This window comes from Peromyscus maniculatus, chromosome 17 (genome assembly GCF_049852395.1).
Source record: "Peromyscus maniculatus bairdii isolate BWxNUB_F1_BW_parent chromosome 17, HU_Pman_BW_mat_3.1, whole genome shotgun sequence".
In the NCBI taxonomy this organism is placed as follows: Eukaryota; Metazoa; Chordata; class Mammalia; order Rodentia; family Cricetidae; genus Peromyscus; species Peromyscus maniculatus.
The window spans coordinates 59,171,335-59,192,339 of record NC_134868.1 but is presented as its reverse complement, the minus strand read 5'-3'; the positions used below and the strand labels follow the sequence as shown (position 1 = coordinate 59,192,339).

General features: G+C 48.1%; 1 protein-coding gene, 1 long non-coding RNA gene and 1 pseudogene across 4 annotated transcripts in view; 1 reads left to right on the top strand and 2 right to left on the bottom strand.

Moving 5' to 3' along the window:
- Window positions 1–21,005, top strand: part of LOC107401723 (uncharacterized) — a 58,123-nt gene that overhangs the window by 24,321 nt on the left and 12,797 nt on the right. The window lies entirely within an intron of this gene.
- LOC102903314 (sperm acrosome-associated protein 7-like) lies at window positions 1,129–20,818 on the bottom strand. Of its 3 annotated transcripts, none has more exons than XM_015999762.3 (6): window positions 20,645–20,812; window positions 9,784–9,846; window positions 7,657–7,758; window positions 6,778–6,861; window positions 1,853–1,933; window positions 1,129–1,337 (listed from the first exon to the last, which is right to left on the bottom strand). In XM_015999762.3, the coding sequence occupies exons 1-6, from the start codon at window positions 20,736–20,738 to the stop codon at window positions 1,264–1,266; spliced, it is 498 nt and encodes a 165-aa protein (XP_015855248.1). In that variant the 5' UTR covers window positions 20,739–20,812; the 3' UTR covers window positions 1,129–1,263. The 3 variants fall into 3 exon arrangements, with proteins under 3 accessions (XP_015855248.1, XP_042119000.1, XP_076409860.1); XM_042263066.2 differs by having other exon boundaries at window positions 20,592–20,788; XM_076553745.1 differs by lacking the exon at window positions 1,129–1,337 and adding an exon at window positions 1,344–1,569 and having other exon boundaries at window positions 20,645–20,818.
- LOC102922163 (large ribosomal subunit protein P1 pseudogene) lies at window positions 17,728–18,181 on the bottom strand (annotated as a pseudogene).

Sequence of the window (21,005 nt, the reverse complement as noted above, 5' to 3'; positions counted from 1 at the left end):
CTGTGCCACCGTTGCCCCAGCGTGTCTTGCAGGCAGGACAGATTGTAGGTCAAAGGTTTTGAGGCTGGCTTGGGGTCCTAGTCCCTCCACTAAAAACCTCGCCTGGTGTTTAGTTGGGGTCTCTATTGCTGGGATGAAACCCCTATGACTAAAAAGCAAGTTGGGAAGGAAAGGGTTTATTCAGCTCACACTTTGATATCACTGTTCATCATGGAAGGAAGTCAGGACAGGAACTCAAATAGGGCGGGATCCTGGAGACAGGCACTGATGCTTGCTCAGCCTCCCTCCCTCCCTCCCTCCCTCCCTCCCTCCCTCCCTCCCTCCCTCCCTCCCTCCCTCCCTCCCCCCCTTTCTTTTTATTCTTCTCTCATACAATACATCCTAACTGCAGCCTCCTCTCCCTCCACCCCCCCCCATCCACTGCTCTTCCATTTCCATTCAGAAAAGAACAGTCTGCTTTCTTAGAGAAACCAGGACCACCGGCCCAGAGGTGGCCCCACCCACAGTGAACTGGGCCCTCCTCATCGTCATTAATAAAGAAAAGGCCCTACAGCTGGACCTCATGGAGGCATTTTCTCAGTTGAGGTTCCCTCCTTCAGATAACACTCGTTTGTGTGTCAAATTGACATAAGACTAACCAGCACAGCTGGTCACAGAAGATGGACAGTTCCGGCTCCATATCCTCCATGACTAGGACTCCTCACCAGGGTCACCCTTACAGATTCCAGGGACTTACACAAAAACCTTCAGAAGTATCACAAAGAGCTTGTAAACTCATTTCCCAGCACTTGAAGGTGGATGGCTGGTAATCAGGGTGGGGCACTCAGCCCTGCAAACTCTTAAATAACCCACCAACACCAGCTACAACAGAAACAAGGGAACAGTGACAAACTCCCAGGTCTCGCTCACTTCAGAGGGCATAGGAGAGTTTATTCTGGAACCAAATATGAGTGACCGCAGCCCAGGAACATAGATCCCGGTCACCCCAAATCCTGTGTTCAGACAGGGTCACAGTGTCCACCACACTAGGTTTCCACCCCCACTCCACGCCCTCCGACTTCTGTCATCTCTTCCGTTTTTGAATAATTAAAAAATACAATAAAAAATTAAAAAGCCACTTCTGATATCTTAATATTTAAATATGCGAGTTTCATTTGGTGCTCCTTGGGTGCAGTTCTTCACACGGGGTGGTGGCTGCCCCCACTCTGTTCTGTCCCCGGGTCGGTCAGCGGCTTGCCCCTCTGCCAGTCTTGGTACTTAGGGCTAGATTAGTTTCCCCAGGAGTTGTCTGGTTCTCCTGCTTTTCCGAAACTTCCGGTTATTCTTGAGATGAGTTCCTGTTAGGGAAGAGATTTTCTTGAGTAATTATGACTGTCCCGCTGATTGTCACCAAACCTGTGTCAGACCCTTGTAGTCTCTCATGTCAGTGGCACTGACTCCTCTCTTTCCTGGATGGCATTCAGGAGGCATCTGTGACATCAGGTGCCCTTCAGGTACAAACATGTGGACAGTCATGGCTGGAAATCATGGCAGCAGGAGCATGGGGCATTGGTCAGACTGCATTCACAGCTGGGAAGCAGAGAGACATGCATGCTGGTATTCAGTCCACTTTCTCCTTTTTAAAAAAGTGGGGGGGGGGGGAGCGCGCGTGTGCGCGCGCACGCTTGAGAGAGAAGGAGAGGGTATACAACTTGAGCATCAGTTATTCCCTTTCAGCATGTGGGTCCCAGGGATGGAAGTCAGGCTGCAGGCCGGGCAGCAGCACTCAGAGACCTGCTGAGCAGTCCATTGGCCTCTCCTCCTTGCCTAGTCCAGGCCCCGCCCATAAGATGACGCCATAGCTTTTGCTTACCAATAGCTCTTCGAATAGTGTCAATGATATTCTCCAGAGCTTCAAGGCTTTTCATCTGAAAAAGTGTTTCTTTCTCTCCATCTGTGGGAACAGGTAAGGACAATGACTAGACTCCACAATTATTGTTTAACCACAAACTTTTTGAAACCAGGCCACTGGGGTCTCAAAATACAGAGTGAGCTATGCCTTGTGTACATATTTGTAGCCTGCTGCCCTGTGGCCACCAGGAGAGCCTATTCAGTCCAAATTCATGAAGAAACAAAAAACTTCAAATAGTCATAGTCATGCGCCATAAAACAAATGAAGCTGGAGGCCAGATGAAATGTTTTAAATTCCTGGAGGCAGGAAAATTCTCAGAAACCCAAACTGAAAGCCATTCCACAGAGGGAGTGGCCTGTGTTCTTCGAGGTCATCAAAGACACAGTGGAAGAGGAAGCAGCTGTGTTGGGGACACTGAGACAGTGGACAGGTGGCATCTTTACAGGCTCTGGACCCAGAAACACAGTAGAGGGGTGCTGATGTTTGCATATGCTGTGTGCATGTTCCCAGGAAGAAGCTGTGCCTTGTGTGAACCCTCTGCAAGGTTGTAGACTGATAGAAGAACTACAGTGAGTGTGGAGAGGTTGGAATGTTGCAAGTCTGTGATTATAGTCTATATGGAACGTCTTTTGCCCCTTACTAGCCATTTCTTGCCCACCACTGTGTCTGACTAACATCTCTGAGACTATTAGGGAAAACCTTCTGGAGTGTACAAACAGACCCTTAGCTTCCACCGATCCCAAAGCTAAGACTGTCCTCAGATAGTGTCGAGGCCTGTAACAGAGACTTCTTGCTTGTCTGTAACTGCCTACCTGGTTTCCATTGATGTATTTTAACAGTGTCTTGATGTATAACTTCCTTTGTTCTATTACTATGGAAACTTAGTGAAACTGTGACCTTGTCTGAACACGGGATCTGTGTTCCTGGGCTGCGGTCACTCATATTTGGTTCCAGAATAAACTCTCCTATGCCCTGTGAAGTGAGCGAGACCTGGGAGTTTGTCACTGTTCCCTTGTTCCTGTTGTAGCTGGTGTTGGTGGGTTATTTAAGAGTTTGCAGGGGTGAGTGTCCCCACCCTGATTACCAGCCATCGACCTTGAAGTGCCGGGAAATGAGTTTACACGCTCTTTGTGACACTTCTGAAGGTTTTTTTTTTTTTTTGTAAGCTTAAAATACTGTCACAATGGAGGCTATTTTAAGTTCCTTGCTCTCCTTTTTTAACCTGTCCTGGGTATTTTCCTGATCCTTGTTCCCTAGGCGACACCCGCTTGCACATGACCATACAGTAGCCCATTTCTGCTTGCAGTCAGGCAGACGCAGACTCTAGTCTCCCTCCACAGCACTTGGCAAACAAGCATCTTTGTTTACATTGACCACGCTAGTTTGTAGTGGAGGCCACAGTGTGCTTTCTCCAGCTTCCTTCCTGCCGTCTCCACAGCTGTAAGGCCTCAGCTCTAAGAGCTCCAGGAGCTTCTTAGCCCCTTCCTGGACAGAGGCACAACACCTTGTCCTGAACCTGGGAGACACTGAGGGGCAGGTTAGCCCACAGGCCACACGCCTCCACTTTTCCCTTGGGCCCTCGGTTACAAAGTTGAAATGCTCCAGATGTGCTTCCTCTCTCGCCCTCTGCCACCCATGTCCCCCTGCAGCAGCCAGACCCGGGGCTGGTTCCCCACCTCCCGCTGCCTGCTCTCCCCGGAGCCCCAAGCATGCAGCTGCACGCTGCAGTCAGCATTTCCACTGGACAGTGCTGGAGTCGGGCTGGGAAACATGCATTCTCTAGCGGGCTGGCACACACTCAGCACCGGTGTTGTGGCCACCCAATGCCCTTGGCGGATGATGCACGCGCAGAAAGGTCCATGTGAATGTGAAGGTGGCACAGAAGGGTATGCTAGAGCTCAGTTTGGCATCAGGGTCCCCGGGCCTGCATCTCACCTCCTGTCCTCTGTTCTCCATGTCCTCAACTTTGGCATCACTGCAAAGATGAGGACACCCTGGAGGAGGGGCGCTCTGCCGTGTGCCAGAGACCTACAAGTACAGCCGTTTTCTGACCCGCGTGACCGTATGCGGAAAGGGGGTGGAGGCTTTCACTCAGCACTGCACACCTGCTGTGCCCAAGGCAGCTCTGGGCAGGGGCTGCAGCTTTGGTATCTCCCAGACATAAAGAGGCCATGAGCTCTCCATCCAAGCAAAGGTACCCAGACGGCAGGTGGGCCTGACTTACTGTCTGTTCCAGAGACTGAGAGCTCAGGGCAGCCTCCAGGTCCAGCAGTGCTCACAGCCTTGCTCTCTCACCTGGTCGAATGTCTTTTCCTGGAACTCTCCTTTCCCCAGGAGGGGCTCCAGCAGAGGACCTGTGTGCCGAGGATGAAGATGGCCCGCTACACTTTGCCTTGGCACACTGACTCCCACTTCTGCTCCTGTTCACTGGGGCCTAGACTTGGGCTTGGTGGGCAGTCCATGATGTGACCATGGAAGGAAGTTGCCTGGCTACAGCCCATCCCTCTGTGCCCTAGAGACCTGAAGTAGTGAGTGACCAGAGAGCAGGAAGAGGAGCAAAAATCAGGATGTGGGATTCCTAACTGTCAGAATGAGCCTTGTGCTGAAAGACCTGCACCCTGACAAGATACAGCCCCAAAGCAGTTCTTGTCAATCTCCAGTCAGAACGATCTGTGCCACCCTGTGTCTCATGCCCCAGATTTACTACAAAGCCTGGGAAGTACAACTCTTATGAAGCCAGCCATCACTCCTGAATGTGTGCTTTTGTTTTGAAGATCTGTTTAAAAATTATTTATGTGTGGGAAGCCTGGAGAGATGCCTCAGAGGTTAAGAGCACTGACTGCTCTTCCCCAGGTCCTGAGTTCAATTCCCAGCAGCCACATGGTGGCTCACAACCATCTGTAATGAGATCTGGTGCCCTCTTCTGGCCTGCAGGGACACATGCAGGCAGAATACTGTACACATAATAAATAAATCTTTAAAAAAAAATTACATGTTTGTGTGTGAATGTATGTATGAATATATGAATCATACAGGTGTCTGTGAAGTCCTAGAGAAGTCATTAGATCTCCAGTTGTGAGTCGCTTGACATGGGCATTGGGAACCGAACTTGGGGTCTCTGCAAGAGCAGCAAATACCTCAATGGCTGAGCCATTTCTCCAGCCCCATGGGTGATATGTTTGCTAATAAAATCTCCTTCCAGTTCATGTTTTGTCTCTTTGAATTCTTCCTCTGTCTGAGACAAGAACGTGGAAACAATGGCTGGGTATCTCTGCCTTCTTTCTGACTCCGAGATCTGCCTAACCTTCTTCACTGGCAGCATCATTCGGCAACAGATACCTGGCAGGGAGTCTGGCAGGGGTGTCCAGGGAACTGAGGGCTCTGTCCACGGTGCTGCTGCTGAGACCCAGGACTTCCTTCTTGAATGCTGGCTAGTTAGCTCAGTTCTGCATGCGGAATCCCAGGCAGCCCAAGGGCCCTCCTTCCTACACTTGCCACCTTCTCTTTCTGGATGCTGTTCATATTCCCCGGGTCTCACACCAGCCTCTGGGGATCTCTCAGTCCCCTCCAACCCCGTCCTCACCCTCTCCATCATGAAGGCATAACTCATGTGCATTTTCACTCAGTCCCCGAAGAGGCTTGGCTTGGCTTGGTTGCTGGGAATCAAACCATTGCAGTGAGGGATTCATTTGTACTAATGGCTGATGTGTGCCCAGGGTCCAGAATGATTCTCCTGCAGGACCCAGCAGCTCAGGGACTACGTGGGGAGGGAGGGACTCCATATGGCGGCCATAGGCCAGTCCTCAGGCCGAGTCATCAGTGCAAACTTCGGACTGGACTGGTTCAGGATGTTTGCTGACCTCCAGTGAGCAAGCGCACTGTTCCCAAGGGTGTGGCCAGCTCCAGGGCCCTGGCCATACCTCAGGGTCCCCTCTCCCTCCTTTGTTAGAGCCTCAGATCTCCTTACCTCCGAGGCTGTTCTCTGTCTCTCAGTCTACTTTTGCCTGCCACTATGCATAGGGCAGTCCTGTGTCCTATGGATTCACCTGTACCCTCTCTGACTGTAGGCAGCTACCAGAAGAATCCTTACCTATTGATCTAGAACCATCAGCTAATGTCACCAGACTCATGAGTGGGACAAACTCAAGGGTACTAGAATCATCCCTTTAAATAGATCTGTGTTCTTCCTAATGCCATGGAGACATCGTTCTGATACACCCCAAGCTTCAGCTGCTGGACAAGGATTGAAATGCAGGTTCCCATACCCATATTGCATCACCATTATTAATGTATTAGTATGTTCCCTCTTCTATACCTGAAACCACATAGGGTTACTCTGCAAGCAATGTACATGTACATCCCATGCTACACATATCCTTCATTGTGTCTATTCTTTACATCAAAGAGCTGTGTCTCCTGTGGGTGTCAGCGGTGGCAGACTCATCTGATGGAGAGAGGGAGGCTCCCTCCCCACCCACAATTCCTGCCCTGGCATGGGGGCACTCTCTCTGCTTTTCTATCCTTTCTATTCAGGGAGAAGTGACTTAAGTTGGAAGCCTGCGAGAGGACTCAGCTTGTGTTCCTTCCTGGTAACTGCCCACTCACAAGAAGATGTTTCCTCTGGGCTAGCCTGGTCTGGGTTCTGGACGGGCAAGCCTAGGGCAGGGCTAGGGAGTTGTGAGATCCTGAGTCCCAGTGCAGGACTAGACACCTGGGGCATCCTAAGGCTTGGGACACAGTTGGAATCCCACCTAACCAGGTTCGGCAACCACCAACCCCAACAGAAGACTCTCTGCTCTCACCCAAGCAGAAGCATCCATCTGTACCTGGCTGGGGCTCCCCAGTTAGGTTCCGAGCCCAGTAAAGGGTTGTGGGTTTATATTTACCATCAAAGGAAAGGGTATCTATGATCCCAGAAGATAATTGCTTCTCTTGATGTTTCTTAGGAGTGCTGGATTCTTTCTTGTGGACTTTGATGAAGAACATAGGAAAAAAACAAACAGGAAGTGTTTTTCTGTTACATGCTTGTGAACATTTTCGGCCAGAGCCCTATTCTACAACACTGAGCCGAAGGACGGCACAGGGTCCAAGTTCTAGTTAAATTGTGTGTTGGAAAGTTAATCTTCAAATAGTCAGGAGTCATCCAACCACCTCGAGCCTGGTGGTTTGGGACTAGGGTGAACAAACCCTTAGAATCTAGTTAACTCTGAACTAAAACCTCCCAGGAAGTGTTGAGTGCTCCCGCCTCTGAGTGCGTTTCCCCAAAGCCTGTCCTTGCCACTGCCTGGTCGCTTCTTCCTTCGTGCCCTGGAATGCCCCATCGGCTCTCAGTCTCACAGTGGCCTTGGGCTTGTCACCTGCTGGACCTTGGTTTTACTTTGGTCATATGGTGTAACAGAAGGGCTTCCCTTAGAAGCCATAGGTGAACACAAGGAGACAGTGTGTGTTAAACTACTGATCTGGCTCATCTGTAAGCCTGTGTTCCTGCAGTGTCTGAACCCTATTCACATCCAGGATCTTAGAACATGCGTGAATGTGACCCAGAGATCACCCCAGAGTGAAGCAAGCTGCCTCTGCCTTGGTGGTGACTCCCTCCATCTCACAAGCACCTTAACAGTGACCTTGGACCAGGGCTTCTTTCACTTGTCCACTTGCTCTTGCCCAGATGTGGCTGAATCTATAGGGTGTTCATGAAATAGGGTCCTATGTTCAACACCGCATATCTAAAAATACTTGCAGTTGTGGGGTAGAAAGGATATACTTGCTTTTATCCTTCGTTGTTTTTGATCGTGAGATTGTTGATGGGCTTGGATTTTCCAAATACGATAGTTTCTTTGGCTCCAAAATCTCCCGGACTAGAATTTCATCTTGGGAAAAGCACACAAGAATGTGTTATAGAGGCAGTGATTCTGTGAAGAATTGAACTCCAGGCAGCCTGTCAACACTGTGAATAGAAAACCCAAGGAACTTTTGGACAGTGGCCTTTACTCTGCAGAATTCATCTAGGGAGGCTATCCATACAGCCACCTCCCTAAATTCAGAAAGATCTAGATTCTCCAAGTATCTCCTGAGCACCCCTATAATCCAGATGTTGAAGGTTTCTCAATGCCCGTGGTTTCAAAGACTTGATTCCTCAGAGGCACTACTGGGAGTGATGGAATCTCTGTAAAGGTGGAGCCTAGAGGGAGGTCTTTAGGTCACTGGGGGTATCTACAGGGGAGGTGGGGGGGCCCTGGTCCCCTTTCTCTCTTTTGCTCCTTGGCCATGAAGTAAATGTTTTTATCACCACTCACTTGTACCATGATGTGTGACCGGTTGCTCAAAGCAACAGAGCCAACCAAACAAGGACTAGAAACTCCAAACTGACTCCAAATAAATATTTTATATTTATAAGTGTTTTTTTTTTTTCCTGACATTTTGTCATAGTGAGAGAAATCTAATACATTCTTCAAAGACACAAAACCCAGCCTGGCCCTGCTCATGGCTTACTTTCTGTCCCGTGATCATTTTGTCCTAACTCTGCTCTCAAGTGCTGACGGGGGAACAGCTGTGTTTCTGCACATGTCCAGCCATTTTGTGTGTGTGTAACTCTGGATGACCTGGAGCTCACTCTGTACACCAGTCTGGCCTTGATCTCAGAGATCTGCCTGCCTCTGTCTCCTGACCTTGGAGTCAGAAGATGAGGCCTCCTGCTGGGTGGGAACAAGGTCTCCTGTTTGTGACCTAGGGGTAGCTTAGGAGGGTAGACAGGGTAGCATGAGTGAGCTGTGAACATGCATCCAGTCGTTCATATGATCAAATCCATGAGTCGGGGAGTCCACGATGGTTCCCCAGCCCAGACTCAGAGCCGACCTTCCTGAAAGAGGTCCCTCCTGGGAAGGGCCCCTATCACCTGGTGGCATCTACATCTGAACCTTCCTGATGCGGCTCAGCTGAGAACAGCTTCATAGCCACATCCTGTGCTCCTGTGGTCTACTCCTGACCCCATCTGACAGGTGACCATGGGCAGACAGATGCCCAGGAGGTGACCCCTTTCCCACAGCGCCCCAGGGTGTTAAGCTGCAAGTCACAAGTCCGCTCAGATGGCTTCTCCAGGCCTCCTCACTTTACCAAGTGTAAAATGAGAGAGGTGGTACTGGGTGATGAGCACAGGATAGACCCGGGCCTGTGGGCACAGAAGGGAATGTAGCCGGTCCAGACAGAATCGGCCTCTGGGTGTGACGTACATGCTGGACTTTGTAGACAGTACTGAAGACTGACTACCACATCAGTCACTTGGCGTTGTTTGCATGCTGACGGGCTACACCAGATGGATCATGCCACACCTGCAGTTTGTACTCTGCCTCTGAGGGACAGTGTGGGTCGGACCAATGGTCCTCACCCTGCTGTGCTCTGAACCCTTACTGGAGAGTTATAGGAAACCCTGAGGTACCATGTTAAGTCAAAGCCACCGAGGGTAAAACCCTGGGTAGAGGGCAGGTCCTCACTATCTCCCTGGGGACTGCCCTGCCTGCTCTGGATGGAGGAGGCCGAGGGGCTGTTCCTTGGCCTCAGATCTCAACAGTTGCACGCACATTGCATCAGTGTGTCCAGCTAAATATGGATTCTTATGCGGAAGGTTTGAGTAGGGTGTGGTGCAGGGTGTTGGAAAAGTCCGCGGTGACAGACTACTGCTCTCTGGACAGCTCCACACGGGTTTTTGTTCTGACAGGCAGTCCTGACTTCAGTAATTTAGTCACTAGCGCTCTGGGCCAGAAGAATGTGCTTCTGACCTCAAACCAGATCAGTTCCCACAGTGCCTGGGACTGACACCAGGTTGTCTGGGAAAGGCCTTGCTGAGTGCCACCCCCTCCCTCACCATGGACCAGGCGTCCCACCCGGGGAGTCCTTACCAAACACTGTGGCTATGTCTTCATCCAGAGTGTTAAATCTTGGCAGTTGTTTAGAACGTGAACCTGATAGGGAAATTCAAAACAACAACAACAACAAAAACAACCCTGTAGTAGTTGTAGACTATTATTTTAAGGTGTGTTACTATTGTTTATGTTGCATTTGTTGAACTCTGTGAAGCTGTGTTACTCTGCCCGTCTAAAACACCTGATAGTCTATTGAAGAGCTGAATGGCCAATAGCAAGGTAGGAAAAATGGTAGGTGGGGCTGGCAGGCAGAGAGAAGATATAAAAGAGTGAAAAAACATTTCAATGCTGTTGGTTAAGTGGCGGCGCTCGTGGCACAGACGCCCCACATTGGACACTAAAATGTTGTTGTTGTTGTTTGGCTCTTTTGGGGACCCTCCACCCAGCTCCCAAATAAATCACACACAGAGGCTTACTCTTAATTATCAATACCTGGCCTTAGCTTGGCTTGTTTCTTGCCAGCTTTCCTTAACTTAACCCGTCTACCTTTTGCCTCTGGGCCTTTTCTTTTCTTACATCCGTATTTTACTCTTACTCTGTGGCTTGCTGTGTACCTGGGTAGCTGGCCTCTGAAGTCCTCCTCCTTCAGGCTACTTCTTCCTTCTTCCAGATTTCTCTTTCTATATCTTCTCTCTGCCTGCCAGCCCCGCCTATCCTTTCTCCTGCCTTGCTATTGGCCGTTCAGTTCTTTATTAGACCATTAAGTGTTTTAGACAGGCACAGTAACACACAGAGTTAAACAAAAGTAATACACTTAAAAATAACATCCCCCAACACAGTAGTTTTACAGCATTTATTGATTTTTTTCATGCAACTCTCTGTGAACAGATAGTTGTGAGGCATGGCCCCAGCCTGGTCTAGAGGAAGGATTCTGTGTAGAGTGCTGCTCTTTCCCATGGGTCTGAGGGAAGCCCTCTGGACTTGAGTTTCTCATATGGAAGATGGGAAAGACATTGGCCCATCGGACGGCTGTGTGGGTAGAACCCATGATCTCCCCAGGTGCCCTGAGTAGAGCCTGCCCTCCTGGTCACTGGAGTCACCTGCGTGGATGGTAAGACAGCGTCCACACTCAGGGACAACTCTGCTCTATCCCAGGGGCAAAGAAGGAGGAGGGTCACATGTGCTGTTTTGTAGGAAGCCGCGCTTTGCCTCCTGCATGGTTGGTGACGCCATCTGGGTGGCCACCAGACTGGGAAACTCCAGCCTGGGATCCCATCTGAGCAGCCCAGAGCCCAACTTGGCACACAGGGAAGAAGCATTTGCCCAGCCTCTGACTGAGGCTTTCCATGTCGCCGGCCAAATACTCACTTTGTCCTGTGATGAGAAACACCTCCTAAGTGTGCTTCTCTGAGCCCCGGGTGACCCTGCACACTCACTTATACCATCTGAGGTTCTTAGGGGGACGGCGAGGCCAGAGGCTGGTCACCTCATTCTTCCCACGTGAGCAGAGCCCCCCAGGGTGGTCTGTCTGCCGTTGAGAAGGGGAGTCTCTGGTTAGTGAGCTGTGGAGTTCTGGATGGCAGTTGTCCCCAGAGTCCAGGGCTGTCTCATCTGTGATGTCTGCTTCCTGGTGGACAGGAGGAGCGGTGCTGGGCAGATGGGGTCTAGCTGTCTCTAGACACTACGGCAGTTCTGAGGACCAGTTTCTCCTCTGCAGCATCCAGCACACACGTCCTCCTTCTGACATGACCTTTGTTTATCTCGGGGCTGTGGTGTCTCTTGATCTGGTGCACCCCTTAGCTTGAGCTCAGGGTTGGCCTCTTCCTCCAACTCTCGGGTCCTGGGACCCCCGAAGATGGCAAGCAGGGCCACCTTGTCTTCGCTTTCTGAGACACAGAGCTCTGTCTGGGAGAAGTAAAGTTGCCGCTAAACCAATGACAAAGCTGTTCTCCAAGGCTTTAATGATGGGCAATCTGCATCCCAATGTGCTCATCTGCACGGCTCGGAACAAAGGGAAGTATGGAAGGAGGTCTGTGACGGTGATGACAATTGCTTCCCAGTGTGCTGACCTCGGTAAACCAAACAAACAGTACAGATCTCTTTGCAGGAGACATTAATGGGTCGTTACGAATGGGTACAGCTGCGCAGCGCCAGCACTTTGTTAAAAATATTCTTTTCATCTCGTGTCTGTCCCGTAATCACAATGGAAGCATTGTGCAAGTCAGCCGTGTGCACATGCGTGGTGTGTGTGCTCCTGGTGTCCGTGCCTGTTAGCGTGCATTGTCAAATGTAGCTGCTCTGCCGTGGTTTTCCTGTTGTCCCCTCCTCCAGAGAGTCACAGCTTCCAGACAGCACACACCCACAAGGTCAGGACACTGATGTCTTCTCACTGCCCACGTCAGCACATTCTGGCTTCATGAAGTTCACTGTTGAGTTCTGAGTTCACTCCAGTTAGTTTAGTGAACGCAAGTCCGAGCCCTTCTGCATCATAAGGCTCACACTCACTGCTCTCCTTCTTCTAAGTGGATAGCACCTTCCCGTGAGGATACCACACACACTTGCAGTCACAACTCGTCTCCTGGCAAGCAGTGGGAGCACCCCAGGATGGGGTGAGGATACTTGTGTTACCCTCAGGTCATTGGAGAAATTTTCCTTTCACTGGCCCCTCAAGCTGAGGAAGACCCAGTGTGTGTGTGTGTGTGTGTGTGTGTGTGTGTGTGTGTGTGTGTGTGTGTGTGTGTGTGTGTCTCACACAGGGCTATGGTCAGATCTCAAGCCAAGAAAGACCTTGGGGATCACATAGAACTATGTCCAGGTCTCAGGCTAGGGAGTCCTTGGGGGTGATACATGGTTATGGCTAGATCTTTTATGAGGTTTGTTTTTCATTTGTTTATTTATTTAGTTGTTTGTTTGTTTGTTTATTCCTTTTTATACAGGGTCTCTCTACAAAACTCTGGCTGCCCTGAAACTTGCTTTGTAGACCAGGTTGGTCTTAAATTCAGAGCTCTGCCTGCCTTGGTCTCTGGAGTGTTGGAATTAAAGGTGTGTGTCACCATGCCCAGCCTCGACCTTGTGGTAACCATTCTACCATTCTGAAACTGATGGAGATCGTGAGGGTCACCCAGGAGTTTAGTGAAGTTTCAAGCTGGTGAAGACCGTGAATGCTATCCCAGTTTGGACCAGATTTAGGAGGAAATGACTGGATAGCGTTGAGATCAAATCCCTTAACAAACACCAGTTGAGGAATTCTCATGCACAGGCAAGGGTCGTGCAGGGCAGTAGACAAGTGAGGCCGGCAGAGACTCGTGAGGACCAGCACCCTGTACCTATTCTGGATCCTCCCGACACCCACTGCCATATACAATTTGCTTTGTAAATGACCCAGACTATGTTTCTTTAAGAAAAAGGGAGGCCAGCCATACTAATACATTGGTGGATTCTTTAACTTAAAGAATAGGGGAGATAAGGGGCTGGAGAGATGGCTCAGCAGTTAAGAGCACTGATTGCTTTTCCAGGGGACCTGGGTTCGATTCCCGAGCACCTACATGACAGCTCACAACTGTCTGTAATTCCAGTTCCAGGGGACCTGACACCCTCATACAGACATGTAGGCAAAACACCAATGTACATGAAATAAAAATAAATTATTATTTAAAAAAGAATAGGGGAGATAAAATCCCCACTAAACATAACCCATGTGTGTAACTATAGGAGGGTTGAAAGTCCACTCCCGTACACTCACATCATAGCAGTAGCAGGGATTAACAGCACAAAGACTTTGAACCTGAACCTCTGAAAGAACTCACTGTAACTAGATCTCAGATCCTGTTAGCTCATATACTGTAGGCAAGTCCAGAGGAGTAACCACCACAGGCGGTCCATACCATATTCCCAGCGGCTGGCATTGCACCTTCCTGAACTACTCCAGGGACAGTGCTCCTGTGAGACTAACCAAGAGGGAAGGACGCACTGTGTCAGAACCCACTCAGCGTAGCCAGACCAGCCACGTGGAAACGAGACCGGGAAGTTCATTCGGGGTTCAAGTGAAAGGCACACAACAAACCAAGATTCCACATACATCAAGCAGGCTCACCGTGGTGACCTGCACAAGAGTAAGCTAGTCAAAATTCCAGCGCGGATAGGAGTCCTGAGTCCCAGAGGAGCGGGCTGCTGAGGAGGGAGAGCCACTCCTGAGGATGTGGCCATGAGTAGGTTACTCAGGCTAGTGGACAAGGACACATCACGTGTGTGTAAGCAGCAGCAGCTGGACTTGGGGCTCTGCATGGAGGCTCTGGAAGGAAGCAGTGGTCGGTGTATATGGTCAGTTTACACCGGAAAGTACGTATGGAACTTCCAAAGATTTAAACAAACAAACAAACAAACAAACAAACCAGGCTGCTCACTAAGCAGGCCCGTGCGTAACAGTGGAACAAATATCCATGCCAACAGCTATACAAATGTCAACACAGAAGCAGTTACTCGAGAACACAGGATAACGTGACTCTTCCAAAGTCTGTGAGTCTCCAGTGACCAACTCTAAAGACATCTAAGTGATGAAATGACAAGGAGGGATTTCTCAAGTTATCTGTAAATCCAAAGAGGCCAAAATAAATGGCTGAACAAATTACAGAAGTTAACATTGGACATAAAAGAATTTTCAGGGGCTGGAGAGATGGCTCAGAGGTTAAGAGCACTGACTGCTCTTCCAGAGGTCCTGAGTTCAATTCCCAACAACCACATGGTGGCTCACAACCATCTGTAATGAGATCTCATGCCCTCTTCTGGCCTGCAGTCATATATGCTGTATACATAATAAATAAATAAATCTAAAAAAAAAAAAGAATTTTCAGTAAGGAGATGGAGATTCTGAAAAACACACCTGGATGCCCAGTAAATCACTCAAGAACACGGTAGAAAACCTCACCAGGTCAAGTGGAAGAGAGGCTGTCAGGGCTGGAAGCCAAGGCTGGTGTGTAACCACGCTCGGAAAGTAGTAACAGAAAGAAGGCAGAATAAACAACATACAAAATCAACAATTAAGCCAGGTACAGTGGCATTTGCCATTCTTCCCAGCATTTGGGAGGCACAGGTAGGCTGATATCTGTATGTTAGTGGCCTGCCTGGTTTACATAACAAGCTTCAGGCCAGCCAGGGCTACATGGTAAGACCTTGTCTCACTCAACAAAACAAACAAACAAAAATGTCTTAGTCACTGTTGTGTTGCCGTGAAGAGACCCCATGACTAAGATGACCCTTACAAAAGAGAACGTTGAATTGGGTGCTTGTTTCCAGCTCCAGAGGCTTAGTCCATTATCGTCATGGCAGGGAACACGGAGGCATTGCAGGCAGGCAGGGTGCCGGAGAAGGAGTTGAGAGCTACATCCTGGTCTGCAGGCAGAGAGAAAGGACAGCACTGGGCCTGGCTTGGGCTTTCGAAACCTCAAACACCACTCCTTGTGACACACTTCCTCTAACAAGGCCACACCTACTCCAGGGCCACAGTCATCCTTCTCAAGCAGTGCCACTCCCTGATGACTAAGCATTCAAATATATGAGCCTATAGGGGCCGTTCTTATTCAAACCACAAAAACAAAAAACAAACCCCAAAGCAAAATCAACTATTAAAAAATGAAATGATGGCAGAAAGAGGTACAAAGTGACTGACTGAAAACTTATTCAGTAATAACATAACAGATACTCTCCCCTCCACACAAAGTCCTGGGGAAAATATGGACATCCAGGCATTTAGAACCCTAAATAATTTGATCAAAATAGAACTGTCTACCCCCCATCACAGGTAGACTGCCATAAGTAAAGAGCAAAGAAAATAATATAGGGAGCAAAGTTTGTTGGCCGGAGGGACTGATGAACTCTGGGATCTCTCCCTTCCCAGTGCAAGTGACCTGAGCCACGGTGTAAGACAGAGTCTCAGAAATCAGCGCTGTGCTCTCAGTAACAGCCCAGGCCCTTGTCTCCTAGGTGACTCCAGAGCCTATCAGTTTGACCATCAATGGTAGTAACCATCACAACACCTCCAGTAATGACTGGATAGGAATGGTCTCCATTCTCCAATTGAAAGACACAGATTAGCAGTTTGGATTAAAAGCAGGATTCATCTTAGGTATTGCCTCCAAGAAGCACGTCTATCAAAGACAGAAACAACCTTAATATGAAAGGATAAAAAAAGGTATTCCAAGCAACTGGAGCTAGGAAACAAGCAGGTTTGTGCCTCCTAATTATTAGAATATTTAATTATTAGAAGATACAATTATTAGAAGATCTAATTATTAACATTAGAATCTAATATCTGACAAAAATATTAGAAGAGTTCAATATTAGAAGAGCCATCAGTTACCTCATGCTGATAAAGGAATCAGTGTATCAAGAGAACATTACAATTTAAACACATGAACACTGACCACAGGGCCATCCAGTTTCATAGAACAGTGCTGGTAGATGTAAAGACACACACAGATTAACCCCAGCACAATACAGTGATGTCATTCATGGGTGAGTGACATCAGTACCCTGCTTTCACTGGATGCTACTTAGGTCATTTGGTAATAAAAAATAGGTAGCTGAAGTAAACAGATCGAATGGATTCAGCTGATCTCTTCAGAACATTCCACCCAAACACAGCAGAGTACACGTACTTCTCAGCAGCTCATGGATCTTTCTCTAAAATAGATCATACAATAGACTACAAAGGAAGTCATATTTGTTGTATTCTCTCTGACAATGAAATAAATCTAGAAACCAACAACAGTAAGAGAAATTACAGGTCATGTATACATCCTTAAAGAGTGAGCAGCACCCGACTGGATGATGACTGGATCATCAAAATCCAGAAGGGATAATAAACCCTAGAGTCAAGTGTGAGTAAGAATCTACAGAACCTGTGGGCTATAACAGAAGCAGTTCCAAGAGGAAACATTGCGGCCAGTTAGATGGCTGTGTAGGTAAAGACACTTGCTGCTAAACCTGATGACCTGAGTTCGACCCCTGGGATTCATAGGATGAGAGGAGAGAACTGGATCCTGGCAAGCTATCCTCTAACCTCTGTACACAAACTGTGGCATGTGCATGCACATACACACTAATAATAACGCATGTTATTTTATTTTAAAAAGAAGGGACTTTATGTAGTTGCCTACGTTAAAAAAATTAGAGCTCAAATAAATAATTCAGTGATGAGCTGCAGGCATTGGAAAAACAGGAACAAGCCAGATCCAAAATCAGCAGGCAAAAAAAAAAAAAAAAAAAAAAAAAAAAAAAAATCAAGATCAAAGTAGAAGAAATTAAAGAAATAGAAATGAAGAAATAATATAAACCAAAGAGTTAGCTCTTTGAAAAGTAAGATTAGTAAACTCTTAGCCAAATTTACTAAAGTACATAAAAGTAGGGATTAAAAAGCAGGCATTGTAACAGATAACAATGAAATTCAGAAAGTCAGAGAAAGAGTGGAAAAAAGCAATGAGATCAAAGAAGTGATAATAACAGTAAAAATTCCCAATTAGGAAAACCCCCAGCCAGGGTTGATTTGCTGCTGAATTCTACCAAACCTTAAATGTATTTATTTAGTGTGTGTGTGTGTATCTATATCTACATATAGATATAGATATATAGAGTATGCATACATACACACACATATATTTATAGGTGTGTATGTATGTATGTTTGTCCTGTGAAAGTATTCAAAAAGCTGAGCAGAAAGATTAAAAAAAAAGGGGGGGGGGAGAGATGGCTCAGCAGTTAAGAGCACTGACTGTTCTTCCAGAGGACCCAGGTTCTGTTCCCAGCACCCACATGGCAGCTCACAACTGTCTGTGACTCCTGTTCTAGGGGATCCAACACTTTCACAGACATACATGCAGGCAAAACACCAGTCTTTTAAAAGATAAAAAACGGTGGAATTTGGCAAGAAAAGGAGTGTAGCAAGCTCAAAATTGTGACCGAAGTGGGTGTTAAAAAGAAGCTCTGATTCTTTTTTTCTTTTTTACGGGTTCATCCTTTTATTGGGTATGTTAACAAAAGAGTTTTAGTCAAAAAGACCAAAGCCCATGTTGTCATCAGACTCTTCAGATTCTTCCTTCTTTGCTTCCACTTTCTTCTCAGCTGGGGCAGCGGCAGTCGAGGGGGCAGGACCGCCCGCTGGCGTGGCTCCAGCTGCTGGAGCAGGCCCACCAGCCCCTACATTGCAGATGAGGCTCCCAATGTTGACATTGGCCAGGGCCTTTGCAAACAGGCCAGGCCAGGAAGGTTCAACATTGACACCAGCAGCTTTAGTGAGGGCATTGATCTTGTCCTCCGTGACCGTCACCTCGTCGTCGTGCAGGATGAGGGTGGAGTAGATGCAGGCGAGCTTGGACACGGAGGCCATGTTGCTGCGGACTGCCGGCACGGTGCTAGTCGCCGGATAAAGTGAGGGCCTCACCCCAACACCACCTTAGCTTCCTCAGAAGAACCGAGCACCTTGGTGGCAGCTGAGGAAAGGTTCTTTTTTTCTTTTCTTTTCTTTCTTTCTTTCTTTTTCTTTCTTTCTTTCTTTCTTTCTTTCTTTCTTTCTTTCTTTCTTTCTTTCTTTCTTTCTTTCTTTCTTTCTTTCTTTCTTTCTTTCTTTTTTTTTTTTTCCCCCTGAGACAGGGTTTCTCTCTGTAGCTTTGGAGCCTGTCCTGGATCTCACTCTGTAGCCCAGGCTGGCTTTGAACTCACAAAGATCCACCTGGCTCTGCCTCCCGAGTGCTGGGATTAAAGGCATGCGCCACCACCGCCTAGCCAGCTTTTCTTAACTTACATTACCCCATCTATCTTTTGCCTCTGGGCTTTTCCCGTTCTCTTACTCTTACTCCATGGCTGGCTGTGTAGCTGGGTGGCTGGCCCCTGATGTCCTCCTCCTTCTCTGGCTCCTGGATCTCTCCTCTCAAGTTTCCCCTTCTATTTATTCTCTCTGCCTGCTGGCCCTGCCTATCCTTTCTCTTGCCTTGCTATTGGCCATCCAGATCTTGATTAGACCATTGGGTGTTTTACACAGGCACAGTAACCCAGCTTCACAGAGTTAAACAAATGCAACATAAGCAAATAAAATAATATTCTACTACAGAGACTGATGCAAATTAAAACTGCACTGAGACTCCAGTCAATGGCATCCGTTAAGAAAACAGGAAGTCTAGTGGGACAGCAGGGGACGTGCTCACTGCTGGGGGGAGTGGAAACTAGTCTACCTACTATGGAATCCAGTATGGAGGTTCCTCAGAAAAACTAAAGGAAGTGGCACCATGAGCCAGCTCCTGGATGTTTATGCGGAGGACTTCAACACATCATGGAGCTGTTTCAACACTGACGTTTATTGCAACCCAGTTTACGGTAGCCAAGTTATGGAACCAAGTCAGGCTCCTAACAACAGAGGGATGGATAATAAAAATGTGCTGTCTGAACGTGATTGAATCTTCTTCAGCCACAGTGAACAGCGAAGTTATGCCATTTGCAGGAGAGAGATGCAAGTGGAGATGGCCACGTTAAGGAAATTAATCCAGCTTCTGATAGGTGAATGTCCTGTATGTGTATATAATATGAAGGTAAGGCAAAACTCTCTGGAGGAATGAAGGGGGCTGAAAGGAAGGCAGGTGTGGTTTGAACAAGAATGGCCCCACAGGCTCATGTGTTTGAACACTTGGTCCCCAGTGGGTGGAACTGTTTGGGAAGGATTGGGAGGTGTGGCCTTGTTGGAGGTGTGTCACTGGGGGTGGGCTCTGTGGTTTAAAAAGCCCAGGCCATGTATCCACATTTTCATAGAAGTATGTACTATGTGACAAGCACGTCCCTTCCCATGTCTTTCTACCCTGCTGTCTTAGTTACCTTTCTAAAGCCGTGACAAAACACCATGACCAAGGCAACTTATAAAAGGAAGCGTTTAATTTGGGGCTCACAGTTCCAAATGGTTAAGAGTCCGTGATCATTATGTTGGGGGCACAGCAGCAGTCATGGCGCTGGAGTAGTAACTGAGAGTAAATATCCTTACACTCAAGTAGGAGGCACACAGAGCTAACCGGGGATGGCCGGGGAAGACAGCGACAGGTGGATGCCCAGAGGTAGCTGCCCAGATAGTTTAACCAATCACTGAGCTCTGAGTTCAGTGAGACACCCTGTCTTGAAAATATAGTGGAGATCAATAGAAGACACTCAGTGTCACCCTCTAGTCTCTTGTGCACATGTATGCACACATGGATGCATGGATGTGGGTGCCATTTTTTTTTAAAGTATCAAAGAACAAGCTAGAATAAACTAGCCAAATGTTCACAGTCATTTAAATTCAAGAACATCAACCCATCCTGAGGTTCCTGTCATCCTCCCTTTCCTTTTAGGTAAGTTAGAATATTTCTGCAGGTTAATTAAAATTAAAACATGGGATAGAACAACTCTTCCATAGACTTGCAGGATTCCAAAGGACTTCAAGACAGAAACTGGAATTGGTTCAATGGTAAATTTGCATAGGCAGGAAGGAGAATACCTTAGTCCATTCCTGCTGGTATAACAAAAGACCTGAGGCCCTGTCGTTACAAAGAACATAAATGTATTCCCCACACTCAGGCAGGTGTGATGTCTATGGAGGGTTGCTCCTGGCTCCAGAACAATGCTCACTGCTGCATGATCCTGGCAGGAAGTGGCCAGGCAAACCAGTAAAGTGCTACAAAGACCTTTTTGACAGAGGCCTTAATCAGGTCCCTAGGGAGGGCCCTCATGGCCCAGTTACCATGAAGATCCCAGCTAGCACCTACTGTCATCATTTCAACACCTGGAATTTAGAAGGGGACCCCATCAAACAATAGCAGAGAAACACACATTACCTGCCTGGTTCATGCCTATGGTTTTCTATCTGCCAGTCTCCTGGGGACTCTACCTGAAAACTCTCTAATCGGCCAGGGCTGCACATCTGGCCAGCAGCACAGCAGGAAGACAGATAAGAAGGTCCCCGCTCCTCCGTTCGTTGCCATGGTCCCTCCAGCAGAAGGAGGAGGCCCGTCCCTGGAAGGTCTTCAGCTTCCCCAGCCTTGGTCTCCTGGATACCTGGAATGTCCGGGACCTGTGACATCACCACCCGGAAGTATCTGGGTTCCTTTTCCTCGTGAGTAGGATTGTGTGCTTGTTGGCTGCTCTTCAGGAGAAGAGGATGATGGGAGTCAACTGCAAGCAACTGAGCTTCTCTCCTTTCCACTGCCTGTATTGTGTCTACCTCAGTCCCAAGATCTTCGAGGACCAGA